This window comes from Felis catus, chromosome B4 (assembly GCF_018350175.1).
Source record: "Felis catus isolate Fca126 chromosome B4, F.catus_Fca126_mat1.0, whole genome shotgun sequence".
NCBI classification, from domain to species: Eukaryota; Metazoa; Chordata; class Mammalia; order Carnivora; family Felidae; genus Felis; species Felis catus.
In genome coordinates, this window is record NC_058374.1 from 130,118,124 (window position 1) to 130,140,551 (window position 22,428).

Consider the following 22,428-nt stretch of genomic DNA (forward strand, 5'->3'; position numbering starts at 1 on the left):
TTTTCGGAGTGATGACAGTGCTCTAAGATTGACCTCGGTGATGGCTGCACAACTCTGTGAACGTAACTAAAATGCCACCGAACCGCACACTTGAAATGGATGAACTGCATAGTATCAAATTATATGCAATAAAGCTGTTCTCAAACGCCTCAAAAGAATCATCACCTCCTTTAGGAAGGGAACCATAACGAGGGAGGTTTAACTCTCTGGCCGCCCCTTGTTTCCAAACGCCAGCCCTGGAGCCTTCCTATCAACTGCTCCTTTTGCACAGGCTGACGCCTTTCCCAAGGTAACTGGGCTCGATGGCAGCTCTGCTTGGGGTCTTAAAGTCCACCCCCGCTCTGTCTGGACTTTAGCGTCCTGCCTTCCACATCTAGCTTCCCTGTCCCTGAAAAGGTAGTAAACCTCCCCCACCCCTCCCAGCACACACCACATACCGCACCCCCCCACCCCCCCACCCCCGCAGGGGCAGCCGTGGCTCACGAATGACCTGTAACACCACGAAAAGGAACGAAGATGAATGATAACGTGGAAGCAGAGGTTTGGGAATTGCAACAAATCTGGGCTCCGATCACAGTGCGTGACCACGTGACTCTGCCTCACTCTCAGTTTCCACTTCTGCAAAATGGAGAAACACTACCTCATGCATTTAATGTACGCGGTGGTGATAAAAGTTAAATGGGAAAATCTATGTAAATGATTCATATGATGCCTGGCTCACAGAAGGTACTCAATAAATAATAACTGTTATTTATAGAAGTCTTATGCCCAGTTTTTTCATGCTGTCCTCCAGCAGGTCAGCCTCTCTATCAAAAAGGCGGCAAAAAAGGCAGGCCTTTGGTGCCATCAAATTGTTTGTCATCTTTCTCACTTTTCTAACCCATCTCACGCACAGATCCCTAGTCCATTCCTAATCCTTCTGAATTTTTTACTTCAATTTTTTTTCCCTTTTTTTTGGACTCACTTTAACTTCAAACCTCAGGCTCAGTATTGCCCCTTCAGCTCTATGCTCTCTCCTCAGCCATAATTTGTATTTACTGCCTTCCTTGTAATATGGTAAGCCACTCGCAGCACAGCACCCGGTATCCCACTCCTCCTAAAAGCCTAACTACCACAGCATCAAAACAACTTCAGATGAACTTCAGAAAAAATTAGGATGGAAACTTATAACGGAACCCTAGGCAGCCATGAAAAATGTTGCTATAAAAATAGCTAATGGCAGGGTTGCCTGGGTGGCTCAGTCAGTTAAGCATCCAATGCTTGATTTCGCCTCAGGTCATGATCTCACGGTTCATGAGTTCGAGCCCCGTGTCAGGCTCCATGTTGATCGTACAGAACCTGCTTAGGATTCTCTCTCTCTCTGCCCCCTACCCCCCAAAATAAATAAATAAACTTAAAAAATAGCTACTGGCATGAAAAGATATTTACAATAGAGTGGGAAGGAGCTGGAAGCATCCTACAAAGTCTGTACAGCATGATGACATTTTGTAAGGAAGTTTACAATGTGTGTAGATGCAAATACAGCTGCACAGAAACCAGAGTAGACCAACAAACAATGAAAAGATAAAGTTACATACATTAAGACGATTTTTATTTTATTCTTTTGGCCTACTGGATCTTCTCAGTTTTCCTTGACGAATGTATATTACTTTTAAGAAAAAGATTTTAGGATTTTTTTTTTTTAATGAATTTAAACAATACAGTGTCTCTTCACTGTCTTCTTTGCAGACACGGTAGCATGGCTCTGGTCAGACCAGGACTCACATCCCTAATCTACCACTTATTGTATACACGAAACCTTTAGCCTTGGTGTTCTCATGTGGAAAATGGCGATGATGAAGAACACTCTAGCAGTCTTCAGGAAGTCTCAGGCCGTGGTTCTCAGCTTAAGCGTGCATCAGAGACACCCGGAGAGCCTGTTGAACCAGAAGGCTGGGTCCCCTCCCCAGACTTTCCACTTTGGTAGGTCTGAGGGAGGGGGCAGACCACGAATCTGAGGAAGTTCCCAGGTGATGCTGATGCTGCTGGTCTGGAAAACCACAGGACAAAGTCTCCTTTCAATATGCCACACAGATCCTGAGTGCTCCTTCAGGACTATCTATTCCCCCAGAGATCGAATTACATCAGAACCTGAGACTGCACATCCACCCAAAAGCCCACACGTTTACAACTTGAGTGAATTCACTCCAAGACATGGAAGGAACTGGTTTTCCACTTAAGGCGAAAACAAATAATAATCATTATGACTGCATGTAAAATACCTGACTTTAGCACGGGACAAACGTCTGAGACTGTGGGCACGGATAAAACACGCTGCGAGAAACAGACGCACGGTGAGTCCACTGCACGCTGCCCCGTGCCTGCCTGGGGAGCAGAGCAGAGCCTAGCCTGGGTCACAAAGCACTTGCTTTGCTCTGGGTGCCCTCTGTTGACAAAAACAGACATAGCCACTTGCTCTGCTGCTCTGTCCCTTTTTTCCTCCCACCCCAGGAGAGCCAAGAGTCCTTCAAGTGTGACTCAGGTTCGGAGGGGAAAAGGTTTCCAGTTATGAACTTTTTCCTAAGCCCTACATGGTCAGGATATTCTTCTTCCGATGTCCCCAGTCCCCCTCACTTTGCATTTGCAGCTTATCTCCAAACAGGTTAACTAGCTCAGGATGGCAGGACAGGAAGTGATGGTAACGTAGGTGGAATTTAAATCACGGTTGCCTTTCACTTCAGAAATGGCTAGCATTAGCACAGCGGGAATAAACTGCTTTGGTAAATACTCCCTGATACAATGTGAAACCCCGCACAATGTGTAATAATTTTAAAAATATATATACTGGCTGTTGAAGTTTCTATACATGAAAACTGTCTAGTAGCACCTTCCAGACAACTAAAAGTAGAATGAGGGGCGCCTGGGTGGCTCAGTCAGTTAAGCATCCAACTTCGGCTCAGGTCATGATCTCACAGTTCGTGGGTTCGAGCCCCACTTCGGGCTCTGTGCTGACAGCTCAGAGCCTGGAACCTGCTTCGGATTCTGTGTCTCCCTCTCTCTCTCCCCCTCGCCCCCTCATGTTCTGTCTCTCTCAAAAATAAATAACCATTAAAAAAAAAAAAGGTAGAATCAGAGCATGTCAGAGTAGGCCAAGAGCTCAGATATTATGGTCTCCAATTTCCTCATTTATACGGGGAAACTGAAGGCCCAAAGAAGTAAAGTGACATAGCCAAAGTCAAAGTTAGTGAAAAGCCAGTTTCCTGATTTCCTCATGACTCATGGTCTTCCCACTGTACTATGGTCTTTATTCAGAAACTTTTTCACCCAGGCATTACCAACAGGACGACAGCTGCTTAATTTTAGCCACGTGGTAGAGGATAAAGAAACTAGTGAGCATGGAACAATTCCTGACAGGAGTGGGAGAGGAAAAAAATCCTACCTTTTTCGACTGCAAAATTAAGCCTTTTCTGGTATCAATACTTCCTTACTAGCAATCAGTTTTAAATGAAAGTATTCCCACTGGGCCAAAAACTGCACTTACCATCAACAAGCAGTTGTCTAAATAAGGAGTCAGCAAGCTATGGCCCATGGGCCAAATCCAGCCTGCCACTCGTTTTTGTATAACCCGCATACAGACCATGACTTACGCGGTCTTTACATTTTTTAAATGGCGGGGGACAAACAAATCAGAAGCAGCGTAGTTCAGGACGTGGAAATTACATGAAATTCAGAGCCCACAAATAAAGTTTTATTAGAACACGGCCCCATTCGTTCATTTACATGCTATCTATGGCTGCACACAAGCTACAGCAACAGAGCTGAATGGCTGCAACAGGGGCCCCAAAACCCACACCATTTGTTCTCGGATCCTTCGCAAAACCTGTGTGTCCACCCTTGTCCTGAAGTACTGATGAATGTCGTCACCGGGTCGAGGACGAAGGCCTGCACTGTCAGTTCCTGGGGGCCCGGCCTCAGGGACGAGCTCCCCACCCCCTCTGGCAGGCGCCCCACACAGGGTGAGTGCTGACACTCCCTGACACCTAGAGCTCTCCTCCAGAGACGCCGAGGGGGCCCCGGGCCAGGCTCCAGCATGGTTTTTAGTTAATATTTGTCAGCAATCCTACCCATGTTACACATGAGGACCCAAGCCTGAGAGAGATGAAACGGCAGGCACAAACTAAAACTGTGAGGCCAGATCTGCCGGACGCTAAGGTTCTTTGATTATTCCCCAGTGGTTTTCAAACCGGGTTCCAGCCAGCCGAGGGGCCTCGGGGTCAGAGGAAGCCCAGAGGGCGGGGCTCCACGTCCTCCAAATCTTTTCTAGGAGGACCACGCCACTTACATTTTTCCCATATCATGTCCACGTACTTCAGATGAAAAAGACTTTGCGGCTACAAGGTTTAGTCTGAAGGTCAGCGCACCTCTTCCAAACAAAAGCTATGCTCTTCTCTCTCCGCCACTTATTACCACCTTTGGCAAATCTCTCACGACCCCGGGCACCTTAATTCCCTCATCTGCCAATGGAGATTAAGATCCGGCCTCCCCCCCCCCCCCCACACGTCCAAGATCAAATGAAAATGGACAGGAAAGTGATCTGTAAAGGATACAGGACTATAGAAATATAATACAAATTATCACCCCCTCAGTACAGGGCTGGGGAGGGGAACCAGTAGGGAAATAATACCATTTCTACTGACTAAAGAAAAATCAAACATGCAAGTAAAATGTGAAAAACAACAACAAAAACCCCCAAACATTCGATGAAAAGTAAATAAGGAAAAGACATGTTCTCAGTGGAAATAACATAAACTTTTCAATCTAACACATTTAGATTTAAAACCCAACTTTCCTCATTATCAGCTACAAAGCCTTGGACAATGACTTAAATCTCTTTGAGCCTTGGTTTCCTCACCTGCAAATGGGAGGAATAAAATAAAACTTGCTAAATGCTTCATACAGGGCTTGACACACAGTCAAAGTTCGATTCATGTTAGCTCTCTCTTCCTGGGAACCCTCACTTGTTACTCTAAAATTGAGACACACCTGCTAGAATGAATGCATGGGCTCCCCAAACCAGGAAGGAAGCAACAGAATTCAGGAACTCAAAGCATCTTTGGCTTAGATGATTCTATGATCCACCTGATACCACAAAGCTTCGAGAGGACAGGCTGAAAGTACTCTAAGGAACAATGAAAAATCCTAAGAATAAAAGATACACAAAGTTCTACTAATTCAATAAGGATGTTTATTGAGTGGTTTAAGAGCTCTGTATGGCTCCACAAGACGGCAGATTTACATTTAAGATCCACTTGACCAAAACCATTAAACTTGTAAGAGGCACTCTCCTGCTGAAGATCAGATATCTACCTTCTTGGGTATTAATTTTTTATATAGCTCTGGCAAGGCAAAGGTAAAAAGCCTAATGAAAGCCCGAACAAAGTTTTTTTTTAATCTTCCACAGGAAAAAGTCCCAACAGAGTAGTCTCTATAGTTCAAGAAGGCGAAAGTTTACTGTTTCATTTATCCCTTTACCAAATTCCTACTGAGTACTTACTTTGAGCAAAGTATTTGAGAATATCAAGAAGTAAGACAGGGGTGCCTGGGTGACTCGGTTAAGCGGGCAGCTCTTGATCTCAGCAGGTCATGATCTCAACAGTTCACGGGATCAAATCCCGCACCAGGCTCTGCACTGACAGCACAGAGCCTGTTTGGGATTCTCTTTCTCTCTCTCTCTCTCTCTCTCTCTGGCCCTCCCCTGCTCACTTGCTTGCTCGCTCTCTCTCTCTCTCTCTCAAAATAAATAAACAATTAAAAAAAAAGTGCTCTTCCCATAAGTGGCCTGAGGTGATCTCTGAAAATAGTTTGCTATTCACTTGACCCGGAAAACTCGACAAAATCATGCAAATTAAGAGGTGCAAATCTCCGTGTTCACTTTAAGAACACACATGAAGCTACGCAGGCCATCAAGGGTGTGCATATCCGAAAAGCCACCAAATACCTGAAAGACGTCACTTCGCAGAAGCAATACGTGCCATTCTGTCGCTACAGTGGTGGAGTTGGTAGGTGTGCCCAAGGGCAAACAGTGGGGCTGGACACAAGGTCGGTGGCCCAAAAAGACTGCTGAATTTCTATTGCACCTGCTTAAAAATGCAGAGAGTAAAGCTGAATGTAAGGGTTTAGATGCAGAGTCTCTGGTCATTGAGCACATCCAGGTGAACAAAGTCCCCAAGATGAGGCAGAGAACTTGTAGGGCTCATGGGTGGATTAATCCGCCATACATGAGCTCTCCCTGCCACACTGAGATGATCCTTACAGAAAAAGAGCAGAGTGGTCCTAAACCAGAAGAGGAAGTTGCACAGAAGAAAAAGATATCCCAGAAGAAACAGAAGGGGAAAAAAGGGGTAAATTCTGCATAAAATAAATGCAAATAAAAGTAAATAAATAAGTAAATAAATAAACGAATGATTTTTTAAAAAAGAAGTATGACAGGATCCTTATTCTCACAGAACATTATGGGTCATCATAAAATAATAGGCAGTGATAAAATGCTATTACAAAGTGGAAATAACGTGCCTTGGGAGCTCAGAGGACATTAAGAATCTGTTCCCAAATAAGTGCATCACGCAAGACTTAAAGGAGGAGACAGCCTTTGAAGTGGGACTTAAATAGTGGTAAAGGGGTGCATCTGGGTGGCTCAGTAGGCTTAGCGTCCAACTCTTGATTTCAGTTCAGGTCATGATCCCAGAGTCGTGGGATCAAGCCCTGAATTGGGCTCTGTACTGAGCGTGGAGCCTGCTTAAGATTCTCTTTCCCTCCCTCTCCCTTTCTCTCTCTCTGTTTCTCTCTCTTAATCTCTCTCTCAGGGCACCTGGGTGGCTCAGTCAGTTAAGCATCCACCTACTGACTTTGGCTCAGGTCACGATCTCACCTTCGTAAGTTCAAGCCCCCCACTGGACTCTGTGCTGATGGCACAGAGCCTGCTTGGGATTCTGTCTCCCTCTCTCTCTGCCCCTCCCCCCGTGCTATCTCTCTCTCAAAATAAATAAAAATAAATTTAAAAAAAAAATTCTCGGGGCCCCTGGGTGGCTCAGTCAGTTGAGCGGCCGACTTCGGCCCAGGTCATGATCTCACGGTCCATGAGTTCAAGCCCCGCGTCGGGCTCTGTGCTGACAGCTCAGAGCCTGAAGCCTGTTTCAAATTCTGTGTCTCCCTCTCTCTGCCCCTCCCCCGTTCATGCTCTGTCTCTCTCTGTCTCAAAAATAAATAAACGTTAAAAAAAAATTTTTTTAAATAAATAAATAAATAAATAAATAAATAAAATAAAAATTCTCTTTCTCCCTCTGCCCCTCTCTCCAACTCACGCATGTGTGCACTCACTCTCTTATAAAAATAATTTTTTTAACTTAAAAAATTAAAAAATAAAGGGTGGCAAAGGGTGGTATTTCAACACATTAAATGCCATAAGTAAAGAAATTGGAATTAAAACCCACATCCGATTTCAAAGCTACACTACCCCATCCCGTAGTGTGGCTAACACACAGAGTACCTTACCCAACATAGAAAGAAAAAGACTGGGGCCCAATCACGGTATTCACTTAACAGTATCCCCTGAAGAGTTCTCAACAGATAAAAGCTAAACAGAATAATGCTACCCAGTGAGATGAGAGCTGTGCCTTTGTTTAAGTGTATGATTACCCAGAATTTACTGAAATTTTCTGGTGGCACAAAATTTTCTAACACAAAGATCTTAATTCCCCCGCCTTTCTAAATCAACCCTAAATCAGCTCAGCATAATGGCATAAGCTGATGCTATCAAGAAATAAAAATGTTTAATCTATAACTGAAATACATAACCATACTGGCCACCAACTATGGGGGCTTTTGCTTTATCTTAAATGTAACTAGTTGGTTTCATTCTAAACCATCTGCCACGGGTTGTCTGTTGAAGAACGAAGGGTTGAGGAGCTCTACCATGTTTCTTCTTTTTTTTTTTTTAATTTTTTCAAATGTTTCATTTATTTTTGAGACAGAGACAGAGCATGAGCAGGGGAGGGGCAGAGAGAGAGGGAGACACAGAATCCAAAGCAGGCTCCAGGCTCTGAGCTGTCAGCACAGAGCCTGACGCGGGCCTTGAACTCACGAACCGCGAGATCACGACCTGAGCCGAAGTCGGTTGCCTAACCGACTGACCCACCCAGGCACCCCAATGTTTCTTAAAAGTAACTCACAAAATGGTAGCCAACTCTGGCTGTGAGACTATCTGCTGCTTATGCTTACTACTTGGCTGCTCTTAACAACCCTAAAGAGACGAATTACCACTAACAAAGGAATTTATGAATAGTTCCAGTGATTCATAATCCTTCATTCTTTTTGAAGGCCATATTAAACTTCTCATTACAACACAGATCAATTGCCTACATACAAAGTATTAGGCCAATCTACTGGAAAGCCAAGCAGAGAAGTTATAATCCCTCTATCTGCAAAATAATAAAGATCTGGGTCAAGAGATCCAAACTGTTGTGACAGCCTAAAATCACGGCAAGCTCAAAATGAGTCCAAATAGGCAAACCATGACTGCCAGGATGTGACAAAGAAACCATGTACAGAAGAGGGGTGAGAAGACAAGCCAGCCATCATTTCCCCACTCCCTGCTCACATCACTCATCCATCCATAGATCCAGAGCAGTATGGCTGGACTCAGAGGTAGGAAGTTACGTGATGAAAAGTCCCACTATTTCCACAAGGAAGCAGGATACGCCAACAACCACAAAATCAGACCCAGCAGAGCCCAGGGATGAGAAAAGACTTTCTAGCCTACGTGGAAAACAGAAGGTATAGGCAGTGAAACATCACATCAACCAGTAAGTTGCTCTTGACCTAGGAAATTTTTAAAAATGTAATGGTTACAAAAGTAAATACTACCCTCCTCACTTCCACTGATGAGGACACTGAGCCTTGGAGAAGTTCAATACTTTGCTCAGTCTTCACCAAACTTCCCAAACTCCCTTGATTCGAAACTTACAGAAATGCTCAGGCAGATGGCGTGTTCGAGGAGCTCAAACGATTAGAGGCGGTAAGAAAAGGTTTCATACGTCCCAGTTAAATTATGAGCAGGGATCTTGAAGGATACTTAGGAGTCTGCTGGGAACAGGAGAAATATTGCAAGTAAAAGGCACTAGGAAGAAATAAATATCCAGGACCGAGATGTGAAGGACTCTGAAGAGCCATGCAGCATGGAAGAGATATGTGCAAGGGGCAAAGAGCGAGCACGATGGCTGTAGAGAGCCGTGGACGTCGGCGCAGTCTGGCCAGATTCCGTTCCAGTCATGACGGTCTGAGAACGGACCCCCTCTTTCTACTGATGCCGCCAAGATCCATAATGAGTTAGGTAAACAAACTTATGCAGGCTTCACTCCCCTCACACAGGCGTATTATTCTTGGAAGTAAGGTAAAGCTATGTTCCTGAGGTAGAAATTTCAAATCTACAGCCAGAATTCATTTTACATGGTGAATTTAAAAAAAAAAAAAAAAAAAAAGGAGAGAGAAAGACTTAAATCAGAGACTGTAAGAACTAAATATTCCCTTATAAAAGCTTCCCTAAGGCCTCCTTCCCATAAAACTAATGAGAAAAATGATTTAATGACCCTATTACATGCCAGGAAATTTATGTATGTTATCTCTGATCCTGCAACAACCTTTCACAGTAGACACCAGTCCTATATTATAGATGAAGAAACTGAGGCTCACAGAAGGAAAAAAAACCTGCCCAAAGTCACGGAGCCTGCAATGGCAGAGCTGATAGTTAAACCCAAAGCCAGGATGCAGTCTGCGCATGCGCGTGTGTGTGTGTGTGTGTCTATGTGTGTGTATCCAGAGGAATTTCCATGAACCAGCCTTACACAGACGCGACAGTGTCTTGGTTAAAGAAGGAAAAAAAAGGCCAATGAACATGGCCGATCCTTCAGCGTATCACGTCCCTCAGGACATGCAGAAAGCAGCATAACTGCTTGTCACTACACAAAGAGCTTTCTTGCCCAAACATGCCTGCCACCAAAAATCTGGAGAAGGCTATGTTAGCCAAACACAAAGCCACTGTAAACCTGCCAGTCCTCCTTGGAGCCATCACCAGGCCTGAACAAAGACAGTCAAATGCCCGTTTCCACCGTCTCTTTCCTAAGAGAGCTACACAGAGTTTATCCAAATTTAGCAAATAAGGTTGAAAACATAGTTTTGCTTTACTGGGGGGGAGGGGAAAGAGTTGTCTTGCAAAATCTCACAAAGAACTTGTATCCAAAACATATAAAGAACTCTTACAACTTGTTAAGAGAATAAATAAACCAAATAAAAAGTAGGCAAGAGACTTGAACACATATCTCAACAAAGAAGACATACGAATGGCTAATAAGCAAACGAGAAGGTAACTCTACATCTTTCAGTATTAGGAAATACAAACCAAAACCACAATGAGCTACCAATGCATAGTCAGTATAATCAAAAAGGTAGATAAAATCAAGCCACTTTGGAAAAGAGTGTAGTAGTTTCGTAAAGTGAAGCATGAGCTTACTTACCATAAAACCCAGCGACTCCACTCCTAGAAATGTGCCCAAGAGAAACTGAAACATACGTCCACACAAAGACTTCCATGCAAATGTTCATAACAGCATTATTCATAATCACCGAACTGAAAACAATCCAAATACCCATCACCTGGTAAATGGACTGACAAAATGCAGTCCATCCATACAAAACAATACTATTTAGCAACTAAAAGGAATGATATAGTGATACACACTACAACATGGGTGAACCTCAAAAACATTATGCTAAGTGACAGAAGTCGCACACAGAAGACCAGATAGGGGCGCCTGGGTGGCTCAGTCGGTTGAGCGTCCGACTTCAGCTCAGGTCATGATCTCACAGCTCATGAGTTCAAGCCCCACATCGGGCTCTGTGCTGACAGCTCGGAGCCTGGAGCCTGCTTCGGATTCTGTGTCTCCCCCTCTCTCTGCCCCTAAGCCACTCGCATCCTGTCTCTGTCAAAAATAAACGTTAAAAAAATTTTTTTTAATAAACATTAAAAAATTTTTTTAAATAAGATCATATATACATCATATGATTCCATGTACACGAAATGTCCAGAAAGGATAGAGTCAGAGAGCAGATCAGCGGTTGCCTGGGACTGAGGTGAGAGTGGGACTAACTGCAAAAAAAATTTAGGAAAATTTGGGGGCGGGGGGGATATGGCAACGTTCTATAACCATACTATGGCCGTGATGGCACAGCTCTACAAACTGTATAAGACCCCTGAATAAGTATATTTACATTGAATTACTTTTATGGTATGGAAATTATATCTCAATAGTGTTTTCTAAGTTCTTACTCAATATATATGTATATATATTTTCTATACACACATATGTATATATTTGGTAACTCCAGGAGAAATGGAAAAGTATTTATGAAAGGGAATATAATCATGTTTTATGATTTGGCTATATTTAGTCACAATAGTGTAATTATTATGTAACCATAAATTGGGAATAAACACTGATTTTTCTAAATGACCTTATTAGAAGGAAGAAGACCATGTCTAAAAAACTGTTAATATCTCCTCTCCAACAGTAGGCAGCCAAAATATGGTGTCTAAACTTGGTAAACCAAGAAAGAGCAGAATAAGCATGTTATTTAGACACCTGGCAGTCAGCAGCAGACGAAGTGAAATGGTCTTTCCCAGAAGGAAAAAATCTTATGAACTACGTGCAGAATGAAATGATCTAAAATGCAAGAGTAAGTCTGAAGCTGATTACATGGTTCAAGAAAAATGCTAGAACACCAGATGCTGCAGCATTTCCCAGCCCTTCATCCACTAGAGGGTGTAAGGCAACATCGCAGAAGGCCCTAATCACCACCGATGGGCAACCTGATGTCAGATATTGGGGAGAAGCAACCATTTTATAATGTACCTCGCATGAAGGCTGACAGTGGGGTTCTGTACAACCTAGCAGAAAGGGAAAAAAAGCGACTTCGGATGTAATTGAAGAGCAAAGCAGAAGTATTTTTCATTAGAAGGGGGCCAGTAAGAAAATTATTATAGGTTGTGAGATACAGAAGGGGTATGAAACAATTTACTTCTAAACCAGTCGTTTCAACCCAGTCTCCAGCTGGGGCGGGGGTCGGGGGCCGGGGGAGTAAAATTTCTCATTCAACAAATAAGTCCTGGTTAGAAATGATATTAAAGACAGCAAATAATAAAGCCATTGCCTAGAGAGTTCTAAGGCTGTTTTGTTGCTCCTCCTAAAATTCAATTCTTCATAGCAGCCAGAATATTGTTTTTAAAAATGTATAATGAATCACGTCACTTCCCTGCCTAAAACCTTTCAAAATCGTCAACATTAAACAAGATAATTTTAATTTATGCATTCAACAAATATTTATTGATCTCCTCCTACATATCAGGCTCTGCTCTAAGCAAAGTCACAGGTTGCACAGCACATTTTAGTGGGAGAGATACACAATAAAGTACGCGCACTACATAATTTCAGATGATGGCGACAGATCTGAAGAAGGTCAGGTTGCATATCTGGATATCTTTAGGTGAGTATAGTCAGGAAAGACTTCCCCGAGGAGTAAATTTTGTACCTGTGACCTGAATGAAAAGACAGTGAGCATCTGGGCGAAGAGTACCGCGTGTCTGAAGGTAGAGGAGACAGTGGCTCCACACTGAAGCCGGAATCAAGCTTGTTCAAGGATGCCTGGCAAGGCCAAGGCCAAGTGTACATAAGAGAGCTTCGGGAGAAAGAACCACAGAGGCAGGCAGTGGGCTCACGTAAGAACACTTCCTCTAGCCATACAGTGAGATGTCACTCAACCAAAAATGGAATGCAGTACTAACACGCGCTACAACATGGATGAACCTTGAAAACATTAGGCTCAGTGAAAGAAGCAAGTCACAAAAGACCAGATGTTATATGATTCCATTTCCGTGAAATATCCAGAACAGGCAAATCCACAGAGACAGAAAGCAGATGAGTGGTTACGGGGAGATGGGGAATAGGAAGTGACTGCTAAAGTATATGGAGTTCTTTAAGGTTGCATTTTTTTTTAATGTTTATTTATCTTTGACAGAGAGAGAGAGAGGAGAGAGAGAGAGAGAGAGAGAGAGAGAGAGAGAGAGAGAGAGAGAGAGAGCGCACAAGCAGGGGAGGGGCAGAGAGAGAGGGAGACACAGAATGCGCAGCAGGCTCCAGGCTCTGAGCTGTCAGCAGAGCCGGATGCAGGGCTTGAACTCACGAACCGCGAGATCATGAACTGAGCCCAAGTCGGACACTTAACCGACTGAGCCGCCCAGGTGCCCCTAAGGTTGCATTTTCAAGGACAACAATCATGAGAATTTTGTTTTTCAAAACTACAGATTGCAATCTATTAGCGGGCCCAGGAAATCAATTTTGCTCAATTGCTGGTCACAACCAACAATTTTTTTAATGGAATGGAAAAGAACGGAAAATGCTTACAGTACAGTAAGGGTAAGTACTATTTGGAAGACTAATTCTAAGTTACATTTGTGTGTCCGTGTGTGTGTGCGCGCGCATGCACGCACGTGCTGGGTCATGATGTAAAAAGTATTGCTTTACTAGTGGTTCCTGTCTTTAAGCTTAAAAGCAGCACCAAGCTAGAATTTGAACACTCTCCCCATGTCCTCTGTTCCAATTCTTCCCAAAGGAGGAAGAGCAGCACCATTTCTTTGGCATGAAAACAAATGAGTATGACAGAAAATGTGTTTGCTATCATCCATGGCTCCCAATCAATACCTAAAAGCCCTGAAAGTTCATTTATAAAAACCTCTACTAAAATAAAGTTCATCCCGGGGATAAAAGGAAGAAAAGGAAAAGTCATTACATTCTTAAGAAAGAAAATGCTTTTGAAAAATAAATCCCCTAGGTCATTTTTAATCTATCCTCTAAATTAAAAGTATGGCTGCCACTCCCAACTGAAATCTCTAACGGTCAAAGTCACATCTTTGAACATCTCCTTTGATACTCCCCCTTTGTTTCTGTGAATCACCTGAACATGTCCATACAGTGGCTTTTCAACAGAATTTTAGAAAATCAAAGGAAAATAATTTTAGCAAGCCACTGGCTAGCATTTTAAAAATAAGATAAAGAGCCTAACACCATGACATCAATTTTTTCTTTATATTTACAAAATTACTATATAAATACAAAAAGACAAACTGTGGACCATAAGCTATTTTAGCAAATAAGGAAGAAAACTTGGCAGAAATAAGTTATTCAAGGGACCTCCAAGTCACATGAAGCCTTTTCATGAGGCTACATTCCCTAATGATTCCATAATATCTTGTCACACTAGCACAAGAACATCCCCATTCAGAGAAGAGAAAACACTGACAGAAGAACACAAAAGGGAAACAAAAGACATGGAAGCTGAAAATCCAGGGTTCAAGTCCATTTCTGCCACCTCCTCTCTATGTGACACTGGGAAATCCATTTAATAATCTCTGAACCGGGGGTTGCCTGGGTGGCTCACTCAGTTAAGCTTCTGACTCTTGACCTTGGCTCAGGTCATGATCTCACGATTATGAGATCAAGCCCATGATGGGCTCCCCACTGAGCAGAGAGGCTGGCTTGGGATTCTCCCTCTCTTGGGCCACCTGGGTGGCTCAGTTGGTTAAGCGTCAGTCTTAGGCTCAGGTCATAATTTCACAGTTCACAGGTTCAAGCCACACCATGGGCTCTGCACTAACAATGCAGAGCCTGCTTGGGATCCTCTGTCTCCCTCTCTCTCTCTCTCTACCCCTCCCCCGCTCACATGCTTGGTCTTGTTCTCAAGACAAATAAACTTAAAAAAAAAAAAAAAAAAAAGGTACTCCCTCCCTCTGCCCTTCTCCCACACATGCACAAGCACATGCTCGCTCGCTCTCAAAAAGTAAAAATACAAAAAATAATTTTTAATCTCTCCAGTGGTTTTCTTATCTGTAGAGATAATAAAACCCAACCTACCTAGCAGAGCTATTGTGAAGACCAAAACTCAGCAAACACGGAAGCACACTGTAAAGTACTTTACGTTAGTTTTTTTTAACATTTTAATACTGTCACTTCCATATCCGACTCAACACCTAAACCCAACCAAGAGTCTGTTCCCTCTCTCACCTCAAAAGCGAATGACAAGGTTTCGCTCCTGCGCGGGCTGAATGTGAGGCAATGCACTGTGCCATAATCTCAAACCCCGATCACATCAGTTAAGAGGACATTTGCTAGGGGCGCCTGGGTGGCTCAGTTGGATGAGCGCCTGACTTCGGCTCAGGTCACCATCTCGTGGTTGAGAGTTCGAGCCCCGCATTGGGCCCTGTGCTGACAGCCTGGAGCCTGCTTCCGATTCTGTGTCTCCCTCTCTCTCTGCCCCTCCCCCAATGCTCCGTCTCGCTCTGTCTCAAAAATACATACAAACATTAAAAAAGAATTTTTTTTAAAAAGAGGACATTTGCCAGAGTTCTTAATTTTTTCTTAAGTTTATTTATTTTGAGAGAGAGAGAGAGAGAAAGACACAGAGCGAGCACACCAGTGGGGGAGGGAGAGAGAGAGAGAGAGAGAGAGAGAGAGAGAGAGAGAGAGAGAGAGAATCCCAAGCAGGCCCTGAGCTGTCAGCACAGAGCCCGACACAGGGCTCGATCTCACAAACCGTGGGATCATGACCTGAGCCGAGATCAAGAGTCAGACGCTAAGCCACCCGAGCCACCCAGGTGCCCCTATGGTTCTTGAATTACAGCTAAGGTGGCTACACACCTCCGCTCATCCCAGTTTGCACGGGGCTGTTTCAACATAAGCATCACTTTTCACGCTCGAGAGTGTCCCAGCTAGAATGACGACTTATACGGTCACCCTGATGTAGCAGACGTAAAGTTGTGGCACCAAGTGATGGCGAGGGGATGGACTCGGACTCGCACTGTGCTCTCCGGGAGCCCCCTGAAAGCCGTCCTAAATAAATGAACAATGTCAGCAAAAACAGTGAGCTTGCTGTGTAGAACTGAGGCCCTCTCTAATCAGATTGCTATTCCTAAGCCCCTCCTATCCATAAACCCTGGAGCTAACACACACAAATATTCTCTCATTTAAAAATACCGCAAACCCACAAAATATTCCAGACCGAACCAATACTCAAAAAATCATCTGCGCATATACCTAAACCACAAAGAAACAGCTACGAATCTAAACCACTGTATCGTATCATCAACCCAAACTGCACGGCTCGGATGAGACACTCAGTCGGACTCTCTGAGCTGGTTTTCACTTTGCAAATCTGGACAATGTTTGTCTCCTCCACTCCCACACGGAGCTCGTTGGCAAGCACAGTGAAGTGCTCGGGAGAGCTCTATGAGCACAGCGGACTGTCATCCCATAAAACTTGCTAACTGACTGGGAAAGAAGGCTGAGGGAACGGCACATAAGAAAGCACAACCTCTATGAGGTGGCGGGTGGTTTTTCCCCTCCTTCCCTCCACAGGTTTCCAATTCAAATGTGTTGGCAGGAGCTTACATAACAGGATGAAAAGGACCACTGAACAGTGGTATACTGGTATACTTAATGTTAAGGAAGCCAGGGGTAATAATCCTTAAGCAGGGATCATGGATTCCTAGATCTGTGGTTGAGCTCCAAGAGGCCTATGAAGCCCCCAGACGACAAACAAGGTACAGGCGTGAGCAGGTGCTCGTGCACACGACCACATTCTTGCCTGTGTGAGTCAGTGATTCCCCAGCACAGAGGAAAGGGCCCTCACAAAGAGAAGAAAATTTCAGTTCTTTTGCAGCTACTACCTTGTACGGTTTCCTCGGAGAAGTCACTTTACCTCTGGGTACCTCAGTTTCCCGCCTCTGTTTTATCTACTTCAAAAGGTGGCTGTGAGGACGAGGGGGGAAAACACGGATGACCGTGCTCTAGGAAGATCAGGATTGTAACTGTCTCTTTTAAAATCACCATGATGGGGCGCCTGGGTGGCGCAGTCGGTTAAGCGTCCGACTTCAGCCAGGTCACGATCTCGCGGTCCGTGAGTTCGAGCCCCGCGTCGGGCTCTGGGCTGATGGCTCAGAGCCTGGAGCCTGTTTCCGATTCTGTGTCTCCCTTTCTCTCTGCCCCTCCCCCGTTCATGCTCTGTCTCTCTCTGTCCCAAAAATAAATAAACGTTGAAAAAAAAAAAAATTTAAAATCACCATGAGATGCTGATACAAATCCTGTCTGGGGACGATTCCTATCTGTTTAGAAAGGCACAGCAACAGAATAAGGAAGGCAAATAAAGACACATAGTTAAAATTCACCTTCACTTCACCACCCCCCCAACCCCCATCCTGGATGTACTGAGCCAGACCAGTCTGGGGAGATGTAAAGATCACAAGTGCGGTTTCTGCCCAGCTCAGGCCGCTCAGTGACCAGCGTTGCACACTGATACATGTCCCCCAAATCTCAGTGCACAAAGTGAGAGTTCACAAGGTTAGGCGCATTAATTAGCGGGACTCATTTGGATTCTGTATTCATCAAATACAACAAGCAGCCATTCAATATTTGCCTGTTTGCACTGCTCTAAGATCTCTAATTCAAAGATCCAGTCAGAGAACAAAATAAAGCCCAAGAAAATAAGCTAATATAAACCTGTCACCATCGGAATGTGCCTGAAAGTAAATTAGCAGCTTTAAACCTTGGCAAAAGGGTCTGCACAGGCCTACAGCAGAGACAGTATTGAGTGATAAATGCGCAGGTTACAGAAGTGTGTCCCCACCGCAAGAGAAAGGAAAAATAAAGTAGTTCCAAGCAACAAGACTACTTCTACGCTTTAACAAATTCCTCTTAATTCCTTTTGCTTAGTTTTTTATTGATCTGTAATCCTCACAGGAAGAACACAGCATTATACAGTACCTTTCAGATCCTTTTAAACTCAGTACGTCTATTCCCATGCTTTACTTCAATTAGTCTTACCTTCCTACATCTAAAATAAGCCGACATCCAGGGGTGCCTGGCTGGCTCAGTTGGTTGGGCGTCCGACTTCGGCCCAGGTCATGACCTCACAGTTTGTGGGTTCGAGCCCCACATCGGGCTCTGGGCTGACACCTTGGAGCCTGGAGCCTGCCTTGGGATTGTGTCTCCCTCTCTATCTCTGTGCCTTCCCTGCTTATGCTCTGTCTCTCTCAAAAATAAACATTAAAAAAAATAAAATAAGTCTATATCCAAAATAAGCAACATTTTATAAATAAGTAAACATATGCGTTGATATGCAAGGGTAGACAGAGACTGACCATGATCCTTTGTATTTTAAGGGTCCTAGGTGAAAAGTACAGGATGAAACGGAACGTGTCACTACTTTTAAAGTAGCCCACAGGACTGCAGTTCTCGACAGTGGCTGCAAAGCAGCATCGCCTGTAGGTATTTCTAAATAGGTGAATGACTAAATGCACTTTTAGACCCTGCTTACAGAGTCTCTGGGGGCTAGATCTCTAGGCAGTAGTACCTTCCCTGATATGTGACCAAGATCTAGAACTACTATCAAAGGGCATAAAGTTCACAGCTTGTTACAAGAGCTCCAGAGCAGACCCAAACCAGAAAGAAAAAATCCTCTGACTTTAGATTTGAGGGGCGGCTGGGGGGGGGGGGGGGGGGGGGGGGGCTCACTCGGCTGAACGTCAGATTCATGATTTTGGCTCAGGTCATGATCCCAGGGACACGGGACTGAGCCCCACGGCAGGCTCTGCACTGAGCATGGAGCCTGCTGAAGATTCTTTCTCTGCCTCCCTCTGCCCCTCTCCCCCATTCGCGCACTCTCTCTCTCAAAATAATATGAACAAAAAATAAAATAAATGAAAAAAAAAAAAGATTTGAAGTAAACGACTGTATCTTTTTAACAAAAGCTTCCCTAGGGACAAACTTCGATCCCAACAGTGACGATCCCCCCGGGAGATAAACACAGAGATGAACAACACCTTCCCTCCCCCTGTTCCTCCCCACCCTAACTGGGGCCAGTCTGACACCAACCCAGCACCCAAAGTGCAAGAACGGGGCAAATACTCGGAATACTGAAGGCCACTCAATAGATGACCACTGATTATGGTGCCAACCTAGTTTTCAAGATCAGCTCCAGGGGCTCCGATGAGATTCAATTAATTTCTGGAAACAGGAACTACGTCAACCCTTTAGTCTAACACTCTGATGACACAATGTCCCTTGGACAAGCCTAAAACTGGGGGCTTTTTTGGACAACGCTATGAGGAAGTTGGACAGACATCAAAGATATCACTAGGGGTAACCTTTCAAATCTCCTGGAGAATACCAATATGCCCAAACAGCAAGGAGGCAAATTTCAAAAAAAAAGAAAAAAGAAAAAAAATTTTAATGTTTATTTATTTTGAGAGGGAGAGTGTGCAACCAAGTGGGGGAGGGGCAGAGAGACAGGGGGAGAGAGAGAATCCCAAGCGGGCTCTGCACTGTCAGTGCAGAGTCCAATGCAGGGCTTGATCCCATGAACCATGAGATCCTGACCTGAGCCGATATCAAGAGTCGGACACTTAACCGACTGAGCCACCCAGGCGCTCCAAGGAGGTTAAATTTCAGAGGGTAGGTATCTCAGGCCACACCATTTCTCTCAGGTAGCAGTTACCTGTTCTTCTACCCTAACTCATCTTCAGCCCCACCTGCCCAAGGTTTCAAACAGCAGAAGGACAAGGAAGGCATTTTATACATTCACCTAAACCGCCCAGAAGGTGTCTCATAGGAAGCAGTGCTGCTCTAACCCACACTAGGGCCTGGGCTTTTTTCCAATCATGCTCCCAATGTAACAGAGAAAGGCAGCAGAAACTTCCCTCTCTCAAGCTAGGCTTCCTGATTAAAACCGTAAGGTTGAATTCCCCAGGAAGGAGAATGGAATTTTTTGTTGCAGATTATTGCAAGGACTCAAAAAAAATCTGTGCAGGCAGGAGCTAAGTGGCAGAGAATTAAGAGACAAGTCCAGCACTTAGAATTATGAAACACCAAGAAAACCAGGTTACAAAATTATTCTAACAGCCTGGAGAAGAGAAAACAAAAGCAGTTATGTCTGTGCGTGCCTGATTTTTTTCCCCCATAACACCCACAATTTCAGAAACGCGATTACAATTCTTTTAGGATTAAGACATGTATTTTATTTGTATCTTTAAACGTAAATGCACTGCTGAAACTAACCACGTCCCTCTCCAAGATACTTTCTGGAAATGCTCTCTTACCAGAGCATCCTTAGAACAAACACACACACATACACACACCCCATCTGACACAGCAGATACCAACCTGGCCGTCCCGTGCTGGGAATCCATGATAACCTGGAGTCAGAGGCTCGTTCTAAGAGAAAAAGAAGAAAATCAAACTATAAGACAAAAGAAAATGTTAAGGAGCATCAAATCATCCAAACGGATCAAATATAAATTCCTGCAACAGTCCTTAAGATGTTCTATCACTATATTCCACTCTAACCGTACCCCTGCCAGCAGCCTCTACAACGGCAAAAACGAAACCAAACAAACATAGTATTTGCTTCAAAACACCATTCATAAACTCTGTTTTCCTCGTTCAGCTAATTGTTTCCTTTTCAGTGTACCTCAAACGGGGAGCCAACTGAGATCTGGGGCAAATCAACTCCTAACTGTGAGACTTTAGCGTCCCTGGCCCTTAACCACTAAAAGCCACCAGCAATCCTGAACACTAGGACAACCAAAAACATTCACACATTTCCAGAAGTCTCCTGGCTCAACAGTACCACCCCTACTGAGAACTACGTCTTGGTCTGGAAGTTTTAGCCACACCCCCCTGTCAATATGCATTCCTTCAGTTCTTTGAAACCTACATGAAATCCCTTCCTCTATCACCCTCTATGACCCTAGAGACCCGAGTGACTCCGAACATGTATAAATTAAAATGCACTGAGGCTATCTGTACAATTTCCTTTTCATATGACATATGCCTTAATCAGATTTTTGTAACAGTATACCATAGTGAGTGTCTCATCTTCACGTTAACCACTAAATCAAAATCCTGAAGGGCAAGAATGACAGTCAATAAAAGCTATGCAAACCCTATTAGTATAAGGTGATATGATCTGAGCACTCATTCATGGCTTGACCCATTCAATGATTCAGTCAACACGTACTGAACACCTAATATTTTTCAAGTACTGTTAAGTGACTGATAGTCATCAGTAAGAAAGGTAAGGGACACAAGGCCCTTGTCTTTAAGTGAACTTTTAAATGGGAAGAGATACACGTGCACATAAAAGTGTAAATGAGAATATGCTTTTGTAATTTTTTTCAACGTGCTCAACACCGCTCCCCGGAAGACGCTCATCCTCTTCTTCCATCCATTTATATTTTCATTCAGACTAGCAGATTAACAAGGTAAGAATTTTCACAGATGGGACGTTCACATATGGCAAGAGAGCACTTTCCAACCAATGGTACATCCGCTGTGATTATATCCTTACCTTTGGTTATCAAATACCCGCCCTGTTTTCAAAAACATGAAATCGAGGAGCCAACATGAGCCCACTGCAGAGACACCTTGTGTGTTCACCGTGGTTTCCCTGCAATCTAGCACAGCGTCTAACACGTGGTGGGCACACAAAAGGATGCAGAAATACATACATGGAGCTCAACAAGCAGAAGTTATTTTGCCATCCATCACTGATTCAATCATAGACAACCCAAGTTCTCCTTTTTGATTCCTTAGTCTCTGTTCTGGATGTTTATAAATGAAGTCTCCGCAGAGAAAGCACATCAAAGATAACAGCCTTGAAAAATTATAGGTACCAAAACAATCCCGAGGAAGAGTAAAGCAGAAGGATTCATGTTTCTGGATCTCAAAGCTTCCTGCAAAGCTACAGTCATCAACATAGTGTGATACTGGCCTAAGGAATAGACATACAGATCAATGGGCTACAACTGAGAGTCCAGAATCAAACCCTTAAAACTATAATCAACTGATTTTTTAAGAGGACGCCAAGAAAATCGAAGCAAGAAAGAACACTCTTCAACAAATGGTGAAACAAATGCATACCCACGTATCAAAGAATGAAGTTAGAACGCTATCTCATCCCATACAGAAAATTAACTCAAAACAGATCACACACCTAAAACCACAAAACTCTTAGGAGAAAACACAGAAGTAAATCTTCACGACCTCTCGTTAGGCAACAGCTTCTTCACTATGACACCAAAAACACCCGTGACAAAGGAAACAACAGATAAATTGGGCTTCAACAAAATTAACAATTTCTGGGGCTCAAAGGACACCATCAATTCTGGGAATCTCCCGCCTAACATAGTGATTATGGTTAATAATACCGTATTATATACTTGAGAGTTGCAGGGCACCTGCGTGGCTCAGCTGGTTAAGCGTCCAACTCTTGGTTTTGGCTCGTGTCACGATC

At 43.8% G+C, this 22,428-nt stretch overlaps 1 protein-coding gene across 21 annotated transcripts in view; it reads right to left on the reverse strand.

The window, feature by feature from the left end:
• The window catches only part of RBFOX2 (RNA binding fox-1 homolog 2), a 289,113-nt gene that overhangs the window by 177,795 nt on the left and 88,890 nt on the right, over positions 1-22,428 (reverse strand). For 19 of the 21 annotated variants that reach the window (XM_045062307.1, XM_023257438.2, XM_023257437.2 and 16 more), the window contains exon 2: positions 20,298-20,348. The exons of the other annotated variants lie outside the window; for them this stretch is intronic. In XM_045062307.1, the coding sequence (XP_044918242.1) occupies positions 20,298-20,348 (51 nt within the window). The remainder of the gene's footprint in view (positions 1-20,297; positions 20,349-22,428) is intronic. 21 annotated transcript variants of the gene reach the window in all.